The sequence below is a fragment of the Camelina sativa genome, chromosome 4 (assembly GCF_000633955.1).
Source record: "Camelina sativa cultivar DH55 chromosome 4, Cs, whole genome shotgun sequence".
Lineage (NCBI taxonomy): Eukaryota > Viridiplantae > Streptophyta > Magnoliopsida > Brassicales > Brassicaceae > Camelina > Camelina sativa.
Window position 1 is genome coordinate 26,604,034 of NC_025688.1, and position 18,635 is coordinate 26,622,668.

The window sequence follows — 18,635 nt, forward strand, 5'->3', positions numbered from 1 at the left end:
CCCCCCCCCACACACACACACACACTTAACCATTCTATTTTTGGGAATTGAATTTTTATTATTCTACATTCAAGTATCAGTTTAATTATTTATATTAATACCCTTACTAAAACTATTTACCCACCCACCTAATTATATAGATTTTTATTACAGTTACAAATTATGTGGCAAGAAATTCCAAAATAAAAAAAAAGGTACTTCCAGTGATATGATATTCAAATATGCCTTTTCATAAACTGATGAAATGGTGGTTTTTATATTGGGCTAATAAAAGTCCATAAAAGCCCATCTAAACTTTATTTAACAAACTAAACAAAGCATATATAGCCTTCCCGGGAAAGTCACTGTTTTTGATCAATTCAAGTTTGACCCTCTTCCTCTCGAATCCTTCTAACGTATGATATAGATAGATACATCGAATCCTTCAAACCCCCACAAGTTAAAAGACTAAAAGCTTTTGCGTGTTTAAAGAAACAAAAGTAAACATCCGGAAGAAAAGAAAAAAATGGCGAAATTATTCATCAAGCAAGCCGAGCAATACGCAGCAGCACGACCAAATTATCCAATCAAACTCTTCGAATTCATCGCATCGAAAACTCCGTGCCACGACCTTGCTTGGGACGTAGGCGCTGGAAGCGGCTAAGCCTCACGATCGGTAAATTCAATTCCCAGTTGACATGTAATTAGTCTTCAATTTTTTTTTTTTTTTTGTATTATTCAACCTTTATCTAACTATATCATGTTATGTGTTTGATACACTTTTGATTCAAAAATATCAATTTGGACCGTTGTTACTAATTTTAATCTTTCTCAGCTAGCGGGAATATACAAGAAGGTGATTGCTACGGACACGAGTTCAAAGCAACTTGAATTTGCTGCAAAGCTTCCCAACGTCCGTTACGAACTCACTCCACCGACGATGACTACATCTGAGATCGAGAAGCTAGTGGCACCAGAATCATCAGTCGATTTAGTCACAGTCGCACAAGCCCTTCACTGGTTCGACCTCACGACTTTTTACAGCAACGTGAAACACGTGCTCAAGAAACCAAACGGGTTGATCGCCGCGTGGTGCTACACCAATCCGGAGGTTAACGCCACCGTGGACAAGGTTTTCCAGCGGTTTTACGATAGCAACGGGGAGCCCAAGGGTTAAATACTCCCGGCCGAATCCTGCTCCGCCAACATCTTCTCGTGAGAAGCAACAATCGCTAAAATAAGTTCCGTGGCGGCGAGATAGCTGTCCACCTTACTCATCATGGTTACTACTTTGTTGCTCTCTATCTCGTCAATGGAGAGCCCGAGATCGGACTCGGGGAGAAGAGAGTCCCTACGGGATCCCTCCTTCCGCTTCTTTTCAACGAACAAAAGCAGTTCCTCTTTATTCATGACTACCTTTCTTCTGCTCTCCGTCTTATCCATGGGCGAGCGAGAAATAAAATCCTTAGGGTTGGTTGAGAGTTCAATGGATATTTATTTATACAGGATTACTGGGCCCAAAATATTATTTTCTTCTCTGCACCCAGCTTTCTCCATAAATGTTGTTGGTGGGCTCTACGCTGTTCAGTCCAGGAAGAAGCAAAACCTGAGTATATCTCTCTCTATGTTGCAGAGAAGTCAAATAGTAGTAGTATTGTTATATTTTTGGTGTCTGGTGATGTCTTTCTTTTAAGCGGAAGAAATTGCAATGCTTCAACAAGCTTGCCTGTTAAAGCTGATCGATATATTAAGCATTGTAAGATAATATCTAAAAACACTCGGTTTCTACCAGAGACTTTAGTACAACAACTCCTGAAATGGCAACGGGTTGGCAAATCACTCACATTCCATATCTTTTTATGTGCAGTGGCAAAAGCTATATATAAACAGAGGGAATGACTGAGGGACAATGCAACTGAGGTTACAATATTCATGATAATCTGCAATGTGTCTGCTTATTACTATAGTAACAAGTTTCTTGAGACAAAATGTTATTGTAATATGGAAACACTCTGGCTTGCATTACAATTTTGTGTCAAGATCTTGCAGGAGACAGACTTGCAATTTCTCTTCTTTCTTTTTGTTTTCCATCAAACTCCATCTTGACTCCTCTTCATATATCTCTCTTCATTGTTATACCTGCATCTGCAAAGCAACTAGTTGGAGGAGGAAGGAAGCATAATCCAATGAACCCAAATCAGTTTTAGAGCTAAAAAACCTTTCAATCCGAGACATCTTACCTCAACTGTTCACTTTCTTCCTTCCTCTTGTACATTTACCTGTCGCTATAACCAATTTCCTCTATCCCAATTTCTTCCTCTTTACTTTTCCTCTCTCCATTTTCTTCTTTGTCTCTTGACTCTCTTCTTTGCCGAGAACGTTCTAGAGAATACCTCTTATACTCATCAGCACCAATATCTAGACCACCGGCAGACTTTACAATGTTCTCAAAGTATGGTATCACCGTAGCTGCAGCTGCTGCACTACCGTAAGTGGCTGACATATGCTCCTCTATTTCTGGGAGAGAGTAAAAGCTTGCAAAGAGCTTCTGGAAGTCTTCAAGAACTTTTAGAGACCTTTCATTACCACTGTTCTGAAATGGTTCCTTCCAACTTTCTATCATCCTAACCGCATACCCCACGAACTCACAGGCGTTGGCCTCATCTATCTGTTTGCAGCCTTCTCCCTGTGCATCTGGATTAGCTGGTTGTTCTCCCTGCAGGATCACTTGTTTTCCCGGCTGTAGCTGCTCTGCTGGATCAGACACCCGTGTCCTGTCTATGGCCATGCTTTCCTTCAGGGCATTCAGTATTTCCACTTCATCTTTAGCCTACGAACAAAATATTAGAGTTGGGAACAAAGTTACATACTCGCTGACAGGGACATATCAGAATAGATGAATATGATATGTAACTAAGGGGAAAAATGGTCGCATTACCTCCCGAACAATGTCCAGACCGAGGCAGCCTTTTTCCAAGGCATCATCAGCTGCATGAGAGAGTAAACTACTCAAACGGTCAAATCTTCTCCTCTCATCCACAGGTGTTTTCATTAGCTCCCACAGCTCATGCATGTTTCTTAACAAACCCCGTAACTGAAAAGAAATAAGAAAATTAGATCATCAATCCTAACTAGCCATAGTTTGCCTTTTGTGGATTTCCAGAATTTCTTCATTCCAGTGAAAAATGGTACAAGGTTACTGAATAAGAAAGTGCTTTTACTGATCCTGAATGCTATAATGAGAAATCATATACATATACAATAATCAGCAAAGGCCTTGACTGCTGTTCCGACCTGCATGTTACTACATATTTAAAAAAAAAACGAAAACAAAAGAGTAAAAGGTCGCAAAGTGATAACAATGTCTAAATTTTGTCAAAACATATGCTCGGGTGCTTGCTGGGAGAGCTACATAAGCAGCACTAAAAATTGGCTCGTCAAAAAGGTAAGAAAGTGAATATCCTTTCTCAACCCAAAGTGTAAATCAGCAAACTAGCTCATATGTGCACTACTCTATCAGGATAATAAATGGCTAAAGTATAATGCAAAAATCTATGTCAGAATAGTTCCCAAGAATTCATTGATCACCTGAAACAGCCTCCGACATTTCTCCTTCTTCTGAGACTCTACAAGTTTTGTCAATCTAGCAAGAGTAACATCAGAGATGCTTTTTGATACCCCGGTCAAGCTTTTATGGACTTTAATCAAGGCCTCAGGGAAATCAAATGACATTATCTCTGACAACTCATGGATAGCACTGAGATGAGAGTTGACTTTCTGCAGCCGGGCAGCCTGAAATTGAAATAAAGGTAAGTACATAACCACAAACGTTTTGAAACAACAAACCAATGTGTACACATAAATATAGGATCACCTTTTCATTGTGAAGATATTGCAGATGTGCTCTAAGTCCATCCAAATTTATTTGGGTCAATTCGGCAGAGTTGCCAGGATAATCATTTCCTGCTATGTGAGAAGAGATCTCTGCTATTTGTGTCAGTATCACAGAGAATTCTTTCCATATTAGATCTTTCTTTAGCCGCAGATCTTCCAGTACAGGCTTTATAGTGGAGATGCGATGTTTTAAAGTGCCTGCTTTCTTCTCAAACAGAAGGAAAAAAACAACATACATTAGAAAAAACCATGTCTGCTCCCTGTAAAAGAAACAGGTAGTGATGCTAAGAGAGTACCATACCCATGAAAACGAAACTTGTACACCAAGTGCAGACGTGAGGCTAGTAACTTCAGCTTCGGCTTCAGCTAACGAACGCTGTAACTCAGCTCTGTACTTGCGAGTTTCCTCAACCTTCTTAGTGTATATATCCAGACATTCCTGCTCAAGTTCTAGCGTCATCTTAACTCTCTCATTGTAACTTTCACCAATATCGATCCAGAGGTTCTACATCAGCACAAAAACAAATTCCGAACTAATCAAGGAAGGAAAGACACAGTTATCAGAAGAAGGAATCAGCAGAAAGCAATCAGATCAGAAGCATGAACCCTAGCAAAACAAATTTGATACTCAATTGTGTAGTAACTCGCCGGAAATCACATTCGCCGGCAATTCAAAAGGCAGACTAACTCGACATAATTCAGGGAAATTGCTAAGCTACGGAGGAAAGCGAGAGATCTGAGAACATAGGAGTTACCTGCAACTCCTTAAGAAGGGAAGAGCGAGCGGTCGCGGTGGTGCCGGGAAGCGAAGCGCGACTGGTGATCGAAGAAATAGGCGGTGGCGCTACTTGTTCCGGCACCGGCAGATCTACTGATGGTTCAAATTCAGGATTCTCCATCCCGGAACAGAAGGAACAAGAGTGCGACTTGAGCAGCTCCACAAGAAGGGAAGAGCTAGCGGTGGTGTCGAGAAGCGAAGCGCGACTGGTGGTCAAAGATTCAGGCGGTGGAGCTACTTGTTCCGGCGCCGGAAGACCTAGTGATGGTTCAATTTCACGGTTCTTCATCTCGGAAAAGCAAATCGATCTAGGAGGAGCAGAAGATTCGAAAATGTAACTGCCTCTCTGCGTTTGAGTTTGGCGCGATGATGAGAGAGAGAGTAGTAGTAACACATGTTTTGAATTCTTCCTTTGGATCCTGATGGGCCTTTCATATTTACTGGACTTTGGGCCCCTTGTTTTATTAATCCTCTCGCCATTCGCAATCGCACAAATGGCGGCGCCCTTGAGAGCGAGGATCCAGTGACGGGTAGTCTCGGTGGGAACTCAAGGAAAACCGAACCGACTGTTTCGATGTTCGGCCACCGTCAACTGATTTGAGGAACTCCGCATCACACTCATAATGGACGACCTCGACGGCGACGATCGTTTCATCGAAGTCTCCGGTGCCGTTGTAACCGAGGAAGAAGAAGAAGAGGAGCATCATGATACAAAAAAAAAAAAAAAAGAGAAGCATTTTAATTTAGGGTTGAGTGAGAGATTAAAAAGTTGAATTCAATTATAGGCCTGACCGTAGGCCCATTAAGAACTTCTAATGAGCCCTTTTTACGTTCTTTTTTTTTCCCCTCTAGTGTATGTAGTAGGTTCACTAGAAGAAATTTGTTAAGTTCTGGATTCATTCGTTGTGTTTGATAAGAAATGGAGTATGGGACCGTAAGTGATGATGTCGACGTTAAGAGAAACCCGTGTTCATGTTTTATGTTTTGTAGTTCCAGTTTCGCTGGGGATCTAATCTTTCCCTGAGCCATACACACCGCACGCGTCATTTGTCCTATTCTGTCTTTACCGCACGCACGCGTAAACTACACAACAATCAAAATAGTTTCCAAATTCCAACTCTAGTACAAAATTACACTAACTTATGGACTATTACATTACATCTCTGTTTTACAACACAATTATACTTTACTAGGGTTGGTATGATTTGGGAGTTTTAGTGAGGATTTGTAAATACTAATCCAAATTTTTTACTGTTCTTATTTTTTATCCCAGTTGTTTTGTTTGATACCAACAATTAAACAACATTGAAAGGAACATACATGCCTATCATCCATCAGTCTCGATGATGTTTCGTGGCTATTTCTATCCAACAAAATGCCAAAACACGTTCACACTTCTCAGAACTTGGAAGATATTACAAGCAGCCAAGTATACAATAATACAAATGTGTTTTACAATAATACTATGCGTGAGCAGACGAGGAAGCATCACAAGAACTTTCAAAATTTGTAGCTATATGAAAAGTCATACATAAATGTCGATAGATCCAAAACCCCACCATTATTGAGAAGTGCAAAACCAAAATCTAAAATACCATATCCTTCTTGTTTGAAACATATACAACTGAAATAAGAGTATTCAAATTTGAAACATTTTACCGAGAGTTAATCTCATTGAGTCATTTCCATGTCATGAAGTAACATTCGCTGACTAAATAAAGAGAGCCATGTGGAGTTGTACCTATTCTAATCAACAGAAATCTCATAAAAACTTAATAATAGAACTTAAAGTATTATTGAACTATACTTTCATATTATTTCTGTCGTCCCTAACATTAAAGAATTCATAGAAAGCATTTATACCTCCGGCAGGGAGTTTGATTCTTTAAGCTCAATCATGTTTCTACGCGTTGCTTCTTATAAATTTAAATGCATTGATAAAGTCCATTTACTAACTAACCAATTAAAAATTCTTGTGGTGGTTCGAACATTCTACACGTATGTGTGTGGTTAGGATTCGAGAGAGACTCGGCTTTTATCGTTGGACCTTGTGGTGCATGTATCTTTTTCGTTTACTTCCAATTTAGAATTCGGCGGATTCTATTGGGATTTAGAGTAAATAATTGCTTGTAGAAGGTAAAATATATTCGCATATTTACCAAAAGAAAAAAGAAGAAAAAACATTGAAGATGGGGAGGGTCCATACACTCTAGACCACGAGTCGAGAGTGGAGTACAGTTGGTTGGCGCACTTGCTCTTGACAAATGCTGTGGACATAGTCCCTCCAAAATTTAATTACCATTATTCTTTTTCCTTTGTACCTAAAACTATACACCAATCAAACATCGTTAGAAAGTGTGAAACGTTTTCGGTAGTTAATACATGAAAAAAGATTGTTGACCAAAAATATTTCTGTAATTAGAACGTCGACCAAAACATGTATGATGTATAGTCAATAGTCATAATAGTTTACATCAAATGTGTGATAACATTATGAATAAAAATTCTTACAAGAATATTATCTTCTATCCTTTTTTTTTCCCACGAATATTATCTTCTATTGAGAATATTGAAGTTTTATAAAGTGAGACGATTGATTGGTCCTAGACTCCTAGCTTTCAATTTTAAAGCAATTCGAACTCTGAACCCAAGAACAACTCTGAATCCTTAATCACCTCAATCTCAAGAACAATAGTACTCCTATTAGATTGAGATGATTAAAGGATTAGTAAAAAAAAGTAATTAAGAAGGAGATAATGCATGCTTAATAATTGGAGATAGAGAGAGCTGATTAGTAGATTTCGAGTGGTAAGGATTTTAAGCCATGTGATCTAGTCTTTCTCCTTCTCATCTACTTATTTTTAGCCACCTCAAACGCATCATCAAGTTATTAGTAGATAAATTACTAGTCTTTTTCACCTAAAAGACAAATCTTTCAACAAACGGATGAGTGACACTAGAAACATTTGTTCACATAAGAGAGACGTCTTGTTTAAATTATTGTATAAACCAAAGGTGAGCGATTTAAGTGTTTGCTTAATTGCCGTTATGAAATTAATTAATAATATCCCCACCGCTAAATAGAGATTAGAAAGTAAAATAAATATATTTGTTTATATGAAAAAAAGATAACAAAAATAAAAGAGCAAATATAGTGATGTCACCATCATCAATCAAACAAAATGATACTAATGATGATGATGATCAGATCATTCATCGCTGGAGCTGCTTTGAAGCTCCATCATGCGGCAAAAGTCTTCGAAGCAAACAAAACCGTCGCCATTTCTATCAACGGTCGCTATCATACGCACACACTCATCTAACGTGCACCGTTCGTCACCGATCACTCCAAAGACTCTGTGCAACTCCTCCGCCGATATTTTCCCGTTACGATCCGCGTCGAAGTACTCAAACACCTCTCTCAGCTCCTCCGTCTCTACAGATCCTTGCCCTGACGTACCAGCTACACGGCTAGCAAGGTCTTCGAGGCTGATACAACCACCATCGTCGTCTCCATCTCCGTCGACTTCTTTAAGCATCAAGCTAACCTCTTCTTGACTCGGCGGTTCAGGGCTTAACCTGCTAAGAAGCGCAGCGAGATCTCCTCTAGAAACAACGCCGTCGTCGTCACGGTCGATGAGTTTAAACGCTTGGACAAGCTCGGTGTAAAAATCTCCGGAGCTTTGAGGGAGAACACTGATGGGAGTAGCGGTTGGACCTGGTTTGATGAGGTTACCGTAGGATCCATCGGAGGAAGAGGAAGAAGCATTTGAGCTGAAGGAAGAAGGCTCAGATCTGGAGACTGAAGCTTTTGATTTGGAGCGGAAGAGACGTTTTGGGCTGATGCGGCTGAGGCTAGCGGCGAGCTTCATTATCGGAGAAGAATATAAAGAGAGATATAGAGAGAGAGAGATGAGTTTTGATTCTTGTTGGCTTTGATCTCTGGTTTGAGAGGAAAGAACGAGGAAGGAAGGGTATTAAATGGGAAGAGAAAGAGAGTAGCCATGGCAGCTTCCACGAAGCTTCGTAGGAGAGAGTAGTGGTTTCGTGTTTTTTTTTTTCCTTTTTTTTTTGATACTTACATATATATATATATACTCTCATGAATCATTCTTTATTTATTTATTTTTATTTGATTTTTTCTTTATTAGGTTGATTACATTTTTTACTACTATAATGACTCTCCGATTCATTAGCCGTTTTTAAAATAGTTTCAACGTATCTGTTGGGTAGGAAACAAATATTACCTAATTTAATTATTTAGTGTTTTTTTGTTTAAAGCTGATTTTTCTCCTAAACATAGTTGGAGTAAAAGAAACAAAAAAAAAAATATGTAATTGTCTGATTACTAGTACATGGGATTATGTTTTGGTGTTTTGTTGGATTCGATTTAAAATTTATGGGTTCTGACATCGTCATTGGTATGCAGGTGCAGTGGTCGTCTAGTCATGCCTCAATGTTTTTGGGGACTATGGTTTAATTTGTACTTGGCGTAAAGTTTGGTTCATGTCTCTTTTTCGTGACACGCGAAAGCATAATCAGTGAGAAAATTGTGGTCTTCTTCTCTTTTTTTTTTGTAGTCGATCAATATTTTGTTCCTTCCAAAAAGGCATATTGTATTGTGTAAATTTCTCAACATTTGCATGAGACCTTTTTTAGTGGTTACCTCGGCGTGGCCAAACACGTTGTGTGTTCTTTTTTCCGTCAAAGGATTTTTATGAAACCAAAAGTATCGACAGCATTAGCAAAACAATATTAATTCAACTTTTTCGGCTATAAAAAAGTTTGGGAAAAATATCTACAGAACGTAAGACGCACTACTTGGTTTGGTACGGCCGTGACCGCCTTTCGTCTTAAAAAAACAATTTGTGTGTAGAGAAATGATAACAAAATTTGATCGAACCGACTAGTTTATAACTTTATCTCTTGTCATTTCGAAGATATTATAAAATTGCAGCAGATAACAGATTGATACGAGGCAAATTAAGAAAGTCTTTCTATTTTAGCTGCCTTCTCAGTATTTGAAGAAACTTTTATAAGGTTAATATATATATTGGAACTAGAGCCGCCCCAAGTAGTACGTCTTATGAATTATGTATGAATCTCTCTCTACTTAAATCTCTCTAGTGTAGCATTTTTGCAAGCTATGTACTCCTTCGTCCAAAGACAAATTCTTACAATCAAAGCTTCTAGACCATCATTACTAGAGGTTATTTCCCCTAAATTCTCTTATTAAAAATTAATAAAAAATTATAAAAAAAGAGAGAAAGAAAGCAACCTTGCTCAAAGTATTTAGGGAAGCAATGTTTCTCAGCCTTTTTTTTAAATATGTCAGTTTTTTATAAATTATATATTAAAATATATTTTTTTTGAGTAATCGTAAATTGGTTCTCCCGCTGATGATGCTCTAACTAAATAACAACTATTCTCCCTTTGGAAAGTCAAAGTGATTGCTTAATGGATGTTACAGTTTTGGATTCTGCTTCCATCTCCGAGAATTGTGCAAGATTTCAAAGATAGAAAACATGACGCAGAATTAGTGATTCGGATTCATCAAGCATTAGAGCAAGATTATTGCACATACTCGACCAAGGATGAGAACAAAAAATAAAATAAAAAAATGACAAAAAGGTGGAGAGAAGAGACACTAGTATCTCTACCCAGATTCTTATAGACACTGAATCTGCCACATGTTTTCATATGATTGGTTGTATAAATTAAAAAATAATAAAACAATTTAATTCAATTAAAATATTATTAATTATTTTTCTTGATACCCCAAGTGGTGGTATGTGCAATAAGTATGGTCTTAGAAGAGTTAACAACAACAAAAACATTTTTTGATCTGTGCGTATATCATTTTTGTGCGGGGACCATGCTAATCTACTCCCAAAGAGATGCATATGGTTAAGTGGTTGAAAGAATCATCATGTGATTGACGACTAGAGTTCGAATCTTCATACTACGATTTCAATCATTGTAGGCCACTAGAAGTCTTAAATGGCAAGAGTGCCCTTCTTGTCGGTTGTCACAAGTCTTAAATAGAGTTTAAATGCTGAGACTCCGGCCAGATTATGGAAAAAAAAGAACAAAAAAACATCAATACGAATCTTATTGTATAAGTATTACTTGTAAACGAAGTATCCGTACAATGTTAACGATTACAAGATCTTTAAACCTCAAGGTCGGGGCATGTGACTTGGGCCTAGTATGTACATGTAATATGAAATACTCTTATTCTCGTTGCTAAACAGATGCAAACACAAATGACAATAGGTGTATATCTAAAAATGGAACATGTAGTTGTAGATCAGTCTATCAGAGGTTTTTTTAGCTTTGAGATTGACAATAAGTGGTGCAGTAATCTTTTTCAGCCCAGCAAAGAGCTGGCGTTTTGGGGCAGCAATAACAGCCGCCTTCGAAAACATTGTTGCAATCGCCAAGGAAGCATGCAGACATATCCACTTTGTTTGATCTTCCTATCCTTGCACCTACATATTTAAGTTGAAACACACATCAACTCAACTTTTTGATGGCTCTAAAGCAAAGAAATATTTAGTAAACAGTATATATGAGCTAGACAACTAATTATACATACATTGATGTAGAGCCAATAGAGAAAGCAATAGTATGCAGACGAGAGATGCATGTGATGATTTCATGGTTTGAATATCATTAAGGGATATGATGTTTGTGTGTTTTTAGATATCTTACTGAGTTGTTGTAAAATCCAAAGCGTAATCTTCTATATATATAGAGGAAATAGAGAGCTTAAATCAGGCAATTTATGATAATATATATTTTTCTGCGGTCATGATCTTTGAGCTTTCCAAATATTTCGGTTTGTTTGTTGTAATAGGACTGATCTTAGAAGCTTTGTCAACAGGGAACCTCTTACTTCAAGCTTTTAACAAAACCACTCTCTTGTTCCATGAAAAATCAATAAACGATTGCTTCATGGATATTGCAGTTCAAAATTCAGTTTCATCTGCCAGGATTTTGGAGCTTTCAAAGATCGAAAACATCACGACTTTAGCGATTCGGATTTTATTACTTGTGAAAATGTAACCATACATGATACATTGCAACAATTCTTCCTCAAGACGCTCTCGCACAATTCTTAAACCTCAAGAAGGATGCAATGAGACTTTGGACCAAATTTTGTATTTAAGTAAGGGTCGTCTTATCCTCGTTTCCAAACAGATGCAAAAACAAATGACATACACCGAAAGGCCAAAACAGAGCACATTATTAGTGGTCATAGATACAACTTCATAACCACCCTCAGCTTTCGTTCCTAACTCTCAATATCCCAGGGATCATCAACTGTTTTTGTTGTAAATTGGAGACCAGACGATGACGGTTATATTCTTGATTCATGTGGTTTTCAATTTGTAGATGTCTATGCATAAGCCATAAGATAAGTAAAAAAAAAATGTTCATATTTAAACCATCGTTGCTTTATTCTTCTAGTTGTTTCTAGATGCGTGATTAATGTCAAAGGCGTCAAAAGCAGATCAGATTAAAGACTTTTCAAACCCTAACCAAGCTAGACTTTTTCCTCAAGCAAAACTCGTAAAGCCCAAGAAACTTCAAAGTCCCATAATCACTCTGAACCCCTTATTCCACATTCTATATATAAAACGAAATAAAAGGAATACAAACCACACGAGAAATACTTAAATACACACATTCACAAAGTTGTTGAGTTTCGTTCGATTTGATTTCAATGTCGGGTCTTCTTCAGTTCAATTTTTTCCCAACCGATTTCTATTATCCAAAGCCAAGTCGAGTAGAATGTGTCGACAAGACTAAACCTTGTGTTCAATCAATGTCGACAAACGGATTTAAGAAAGATAATGCAATTGTTGTGGGGATAAAGAACCAAAACGGTTTGATTCTTTATGTCAACGGCGAAACAAAACGGTATGGGTCGTCGCCTGATGATGCATCTACGTTTCTTGAGTCCTTCCTCTCGTAATTATGACTTCGCCAATTAGGCTTTTTATTCATGGGTCATGCCTGTTCTGGATGTTATGTTGTTTGGATTTCTTTTTAATAGATTTTTGTGATTGTAATGTTTATGTTTGTACTAGTTGCAATAACTTATCATACTAATCTTCATTCCCCTTGATAACAGTTGCTATATCATTTTCATACTAATCTCTTATTCGCCCTGATTAAAGCCATCACCAAACAAACAGCAATAATGGAACCAAACTAGGGCTGGGCATTCGGGTAACCCATTCGGGTAACCCGTTCGGGTTCGGGTATTATCCATTCGGGTTCGGGTAAACGGGTTTAGAAAAATAGAATCCATTGGATATTTTTAGATATATGGGTTCGGTTCGGTTTGGGTACTATCAGGTTCGGGTCGGTTTGGGTTACAAATTTTAGAACCCGATTAGTACCCGAACTACCGGGTACCCGAAAAAATATAATTAAATTTAAATAAATTTAGTTAAATTTTGACTTACACACTACAAAAAAAGCTTATTTTACATCATTTATTTTAAATATCTGCATCACCTTTAAATGATGTAAAAATAATTTGCATCACTTTAATGAATGATTTATATTTTGTTGATGCAAATAATTTGTATCAATTTATTTTAAACTGATGTTAATATTCAAAATATTTGTATCGATTTTTGTAATCGATGTTAATTTGCATCGATTGCAAAAAGTGATTTAAATTTCACATCGATTAATAGAAATGATGTTAATATTTTTGTTTCAATTATAAAAAGTGATGTAAAATATTTATATCATTTATAAATAATCGTTCAAAAAAATTAGTTTTAATTTCATAAATACTTATAATAATTGTATCACTTATGATAACTGATAGTAATATTTGTATCAGTTGAAAATAACCTAAAATGAACGTAATATATTATTTTAAAAACAAAAAAAAATATATTAGTTTAAATATTTTCAGAAATTTCTGTTCATCCATTAATTGCTATGTCAAAATTTTCTCCTAAAATCACTCCTTTTCAATTGAAATAAAATCTTTGAAAGATTTTTGCAATACATCACTAAAAATAATAGAAATAAACAATCACAAACATGATTTAGCATCACATCTTTTTTCATCAATCTTGAAAACTTTCATTCTTTCTTCTGGTTCTTGTCTTCTACATGTAGTCATGATCATGATTATGAACCTTTGAATTATCATTGTAGTTGAGGACATTTATCTGCAAATTTAGATTACAGTAAAAAGAAAAAAAAATCTAAATTGTAGAATACTTTAACTCAATTAAAACAATAATTGTATGTAGAAAATTTTAGAATATCTTACTTTTGTTTTCCCAAACCGTGAAGACAAATACACAATTCCCAATTTTCTTTCTCGCCTATGATGGATTTAACTGCAAAACTGTTTCGGTTGTTTGTAACAATAACAACGCTCATGATGGATTTGCCGCCTGAGTAATGAACAAAAATGAGAAAATACTGAACAGTTAGCCATAGTTACGAAACGGAAACTCAAGAACAATAAAATAAAGAAGAGGCCAGAGAGAACTGAGAGAGATTTGGTACAAGAAATATTTTTGGAGATAATATAGTAACATTAAGATGGTTGTGGGCAGATAAGAAAGATCGTGGGTGAGAAAAGAAACAAAATCAGATCTTATATATTTTGATATTTTAAAAAGGAAAATTTGTTCATTATAAAAATTTTATTTTTTCAAAATCAGTATCTAAAAAAATCTACGATTGTAAATGAGAAACCCAATTATTAGGTTAGCTAAGATTTGTAATAATCTGAAGATAAAGAAACAATACATACAAAACAAAAAGAAAAATATTTTTTAGTTTTATTAGATATGTAATTTTCTTATATAATAATTAGGATTCAATTTTTTTATATATTTATCTTCTAAATTTTCATTAATTTGTTGTCAAAAAATATTTAATTTATTAATGCTATTAATGTAATTTATTTTAGCATCAGTTTTGATTGATGTAAATTTTGTGTCGTTTTAAAAAAATGATTTTATTAAAAATGAATAGATACATCAATTATCTAAATGATGTAAATTTATATGACACAATATAATAGAAATTGAATCAATTTTAATTAATTGATGCCAAAATAGTTAATTATAATATCAGTTGTAATAATTGATGCTAAGTCATATATATTTGCTTCACTTATGAATAAATAATTTAATATTATATCATTTAGTTTTGTGATACAATTTAAGTGATACAACTTACACATTTTTTTGTAGTGACATAACAAAATATTTTAGATATTTTGATTATTTTTGATATTTAGGTATAAAACTAAATGAAATATTCAAAATTATAATCATAATTTTGGAGTAATTGCATTATATTAATGATAAATATTATAAATATGTTTATATGTTCGGGTTTAATAGGTACCCAAATGGGTATCGGATATTACCCGACCCTAACCTGAACTCACGGGTATTAGAAAATAGAACCCAATAGAGTTTTATAGGTAAACCTGTACCCAACCCGAACCCGGTTTTTCGGATCGGATTACGGGTTGGGTATTCGGGTACGGTTTTTATGCCCAGACCTAAACCAAACCAACCCATGTGGCCATGTGGATCGAAGACCATACACATTCGGTGAAAGTTCCACGCGGAACGATTCTATTTCTTTCAATGATATATGGACGAACCTATAATCATTGAGATATGAATTATGAACACAGAGAGAGATTTTTTTCTTCTAAAAGCAATTAAACTATGGCATAGAATAGTGTCTCCCCACCAATTTACATTCCCATTGTAAAAAAAAAAAACAAACAAACAAAGCCAGAACGTCAAAGAGACGAATAGTTAATGTTATGAACCGAAGAACATAAAACATAAAGGAAAGAGAATCATCGAGAGATCCAATTTTTTTTTAAATGCCCACAAATCAATTAAAAGGGTTTATTTGTTTAACCAAAAAAACCCTCTTACAATCAAATCCCGAAGAAGCTTTTAATAATGTAGAGAGACTCCACAATCAGAAGCAAGCATCCAAGAGACAACAACAGCACAGAGCAGCAATACTGCAAAACAAAAAAGTTACATTGTTCACACCTCAGTTTTTAATTGAACACAAAACAAACAAAAACTTGAACAAGTAAAGTACTCATAAACAAACACTCACAAACCAATAACAAGAGGAAGCAAAATCACAAATCTAGTTTGCTTTTAAACATACAATGTAGTAGTAACCAGTACATGCTAGATGCAAAATTCACTAAACCAACATCAGATTCACACTCTTTTCATGTTAAAAAACAAGAATCAAAGACATAAGGGAATATTCTAAAGTGAAGATATAGAGAGAAGAATATTATAGCTGTAGCACATGCACATATTTTTGATTCCTAACAATCTGTAATGAAATATTCAGATAAGGGAATAAAGTCAAATTATACTAATAAAAATGAGAGTGTGAGAGTGTGAGTGAGTGACTAACCATCCTTCAAGAAAGCCAGGACTGTTGTTCTGTTGTTGGTGATGCTGCGGTGGAGGAGGGTACTGTGGAGCGTACGGTGGAGGATAGCCTTGCTGAGGAGGATAGCCTTGTTGAGGAGGATATCCCTGAGGTGGATATCCCTGAGGGGGATAACCTTGCTGAGGAGGATATCCTTGTGGTGGATAAGCATCTTTCGGTGCTGGATATCCCTCAGGTGGATAACCTAATTACAATTCAGATCCCAAACACACAAAAATCACACATTAAATTCAGCATAATCAACAAACAAAACAAACAGATCTGATGATAAAAATTAACAATTCTATTAATTACTGATCGATTCGAAACCGGAATAAGAAAAAGTAATGGAGATAGAGGGTGACCTTGGGGAGGAGGAACACCAACGGGAGGTTGATTGTACTGGCTCATTGTTCTTCTTCTTGATCTCCTCTTTCTTCGAATTATGAAAAAAAAAAGTCGTAAGAGGAGGAGGAGGAAGAAGGAGATCACACGATTCACGAACCCTAGAGAGAGATCCAAAAGTGTGAGTTGGAAGAAAAGTTTATAGAGAGAGCGATAGAGAAGGAAAAGGAAAAGGAGGAGAGTGTTTTAAGTAAAACGCGTTTTTTATTCTTAATTTTAATTTTGGCAGTTATTTATTTTTCTTGTTTTTATCCATAACTTTAGCGTTCAATACGATGATAAAACGAATCAACAAGATTCACGCGGTTTCTCCACTGTTGTTTTTTCATTGGTTGTTTAATGTTCGTCCTTCTAGACTTCTAGTGTGTTGTGTTGTGTTGTGTCTTAACAAAAAATCTAGTGATGCCTGAATGAATTTGTCAGTATATATTACATTTGATTTCTACTATAAAGAAGAAAATCAATAACTTATTGACTCTTTGACTTTTAAACATTACTACTAACTTGTTAAAAGATAGTATGTTTTTTGTAACATGATAATTAAATGCATACAAATACCAAAAATAATTGAAATTAGTTTTTCTTCTCTTGTTGATAACAACCATTCAAGCTCAGAGGACTCATAATAGAATAGAAGATAAGCCATCTAATTTCTTCTTTCATATTGAAAAAAAAAAAAAAAAATTATTCTTTCACATTTTTATACAACGGTTCTTAATGTATCCAGTGTTACACAATCATATCCCTCAAATTCTTAATTAGCTCAAAAGTCACTAATAAAGATGGCACCTTATTGAAATAAACTTCAGATCAAGATCAAAACCAATAATGCGCTTTTAATTACTCTCTTTAACTAACTTGCTCACACTTGATGTTCCTACAAATTATGTCCTGTTCGCACATTACCTAAGACGAAGCCATATGCTAGAATATACTTTTGGTAACACGATACACCATTAATCTCATTTCTTGCCCCGGTGAGATAGTTTAGCATGAAGATGATGAGAATATTGATAAGAAAACAATATGCTAAAAAGCACAAGCTGAGAACTACTATAATAATACTGCACGAGCGTTAAAAGAGTGTATTATGTGGGGTTTTATCTGCAAATTAGCAAATGCTAGAAAGAACTTCAATGTGAGTTGAATTTCGAAAACGATGGTACAATATTGCAATAACTAAAAGAGGGATAACTTTCTCTAAATCAGATCACCACACCGATCTAGTCTGGGAAAAAAAAAGATAACATAATCATATAATCTCCTACTCTTGTTAACTTAAAGAAAGTATACAAACTATCATATTGGTCTAATCCAAGGATGTTCTTTAATTCAATCAAACTCCTCATTAAACAAGATATACAAGTTGAATGATTGATATTGCACGAAACCAATTACAGTGACACACACTTGACAAAATATGGCAGACCCCACAATCATGAGATCAAGCCAAAACCCGAAAATAACATCACTATTGAATATTCCTAGTCATCCTTAATCAATAATAATCTCCTCTAAGATATTTTCCTCTTCTAAATCGATCACAAGAACAACTTGTAAAATTAATTATCGATCAACTACAATATATGTGTAACCAACAACAATCTCTTAAACAAGTCCTACCGTCTTAGTAAGGAGTAGAGCGATGTCTGCTCAGTAACTAAAAAACAAATCATGAGTGGGTTAGGCCCATCTGTAGATAGTGGGCTTATACTGGATTAGGTTTCTTCCCAAGTCCTACCTTATCCTCTTCCGACCGAATTTAAAGATATTTAAAAAAAAAAGAATAAAAACAATTTTAACTTTTAGTGTGAGTAAGCCAACAGGATTGAAACGCAGCAAAAAAAGTCAATAAAAGCCAACAGTAACGCGTCAACACGTGGACGGCAGATTTACTCAAAACCATGTTAGCTATGGGTCCAGACCTGCCCACTTGTCTCTCATCTTTTTAATCATGCCCACGACTTTCCGAACCTTAGCTTCGTCACCGAACCTCACTTTATATATTAACTACTCCTTCCTTCTCATCCTCTTGCAACGTAGGTTCTGCTCATTCATCCTAATCCATTTCGCTTTCTTCAAAAAAAAAAAAAAAAAAAAT

The 18,635-nt window shown here is 35.7% G+C and overlaps 5 protein-coding genes and 1 pseudogene across 5 annotated transcripts in view; 2 read left to right on the forward strand and 4 right to left on the reverse strand.

Annotated features, from left to right (window-relative positions):
• On the forward strand, positions 404–1,770 carry LOC104782626 (annotated as a pseudogene).
• On the reverse strand, positions 1,776–5,652 carry LOC104782627 (65-kDa microtubule-associated protein 5-like). Its single transcript, XM_010507616.2, has 7 exons — positions 4,629–5,652; positions 4,175–4,378; positions 3,854–4,078; positions 3,568–3,771; positions 2,918–3,073; positions 2,220–2,809; positions 1,776–2,124 (listed from the first exon to the last, which is right to left on the reverse strand). Exons 1-6 carry the CDS (start codon positions 4,938–4,940, stop codon positions 2,255–2,257), a joined length of 1,656 nt encoding a protein of 551 aa, XP_010505918.1. The 5' UTR covers positions 4,941–5,652; the 3' UTR covers positions 1,776–2,124; positions 2,220–2,254.
• LOC104782628 (probable calcium-binding protein CML35) lies at positions 7,681–8,711 on the reverse strand. The gene has a single exon (XM_010507619.2). The coding sequence runs from the start codon at positions 8,521–8,523 to the stop codon at positions 7,861–7,863; it is 663 nt and encodes a 220-aa protein (XP_010505921.1). The 5' UTR covers positions 8,524–8,711; the 3' UTR covers positions 7,681–7,860.
• Positions 10,792–11,357, reverse strand: LOC109132619 (EMBRYO SURROUNDING FACTOR 1-like protein 4). Its single transcript, XM_019244383.1, has 2 exons — positions 11,250–11,357; positions 10,792–11,142 (listed from the first exon to the last, which is right to left on the reverse strand). Exons 1-2 carry the CDS (start codon positions 11,311–11,313, stop codon positions 10,982–10,984), a joined length of 225 nt encoding a protein of 74 aa, XP_019099928.1. The 5' UTR covers positions 11,314–11,357; the 3' UTR covers positions 10,792–10,981.
• On the reverse strand, positions 15,358–16,784 carry LOC104782629 (cysteine-rich and transmembrane domain-containing protein A). Its single transcript, XM_010507620.1, has 3 exons — positions 16,495–16,784; positions 16,112–16,334; positions 15,358–15,695 (listed from the first exon to the last, which is right to left on the reverse strand). Exons 1-3 carry the CDS (start codon positions 16,538–16,540, stop codon positions 15,650–15,652), a joined length of 315 nt encoding a protein of 104 aa, XP_010505922.1. The 5' UTR covers positions 16,541–16,784; the 3' UTR covers positions 15,358–15,649.
• Positions 18,565–18,635, forward strand: part of LOC104782630 (protein EARLY RESPONSIVE TO DEHYDRATION 15) — a 1,227-nt gene continuing 1,156 nt past the window's right edge. Inside the window, exon 1 of the mRNA XM_010507621.2 lies at positions 18,565–18,635. This exon is cut by the window's right edge and continues 46 nt beyond it. The gene's annotated coding sequence lies outside the window, so the exon portion shown is untranslated.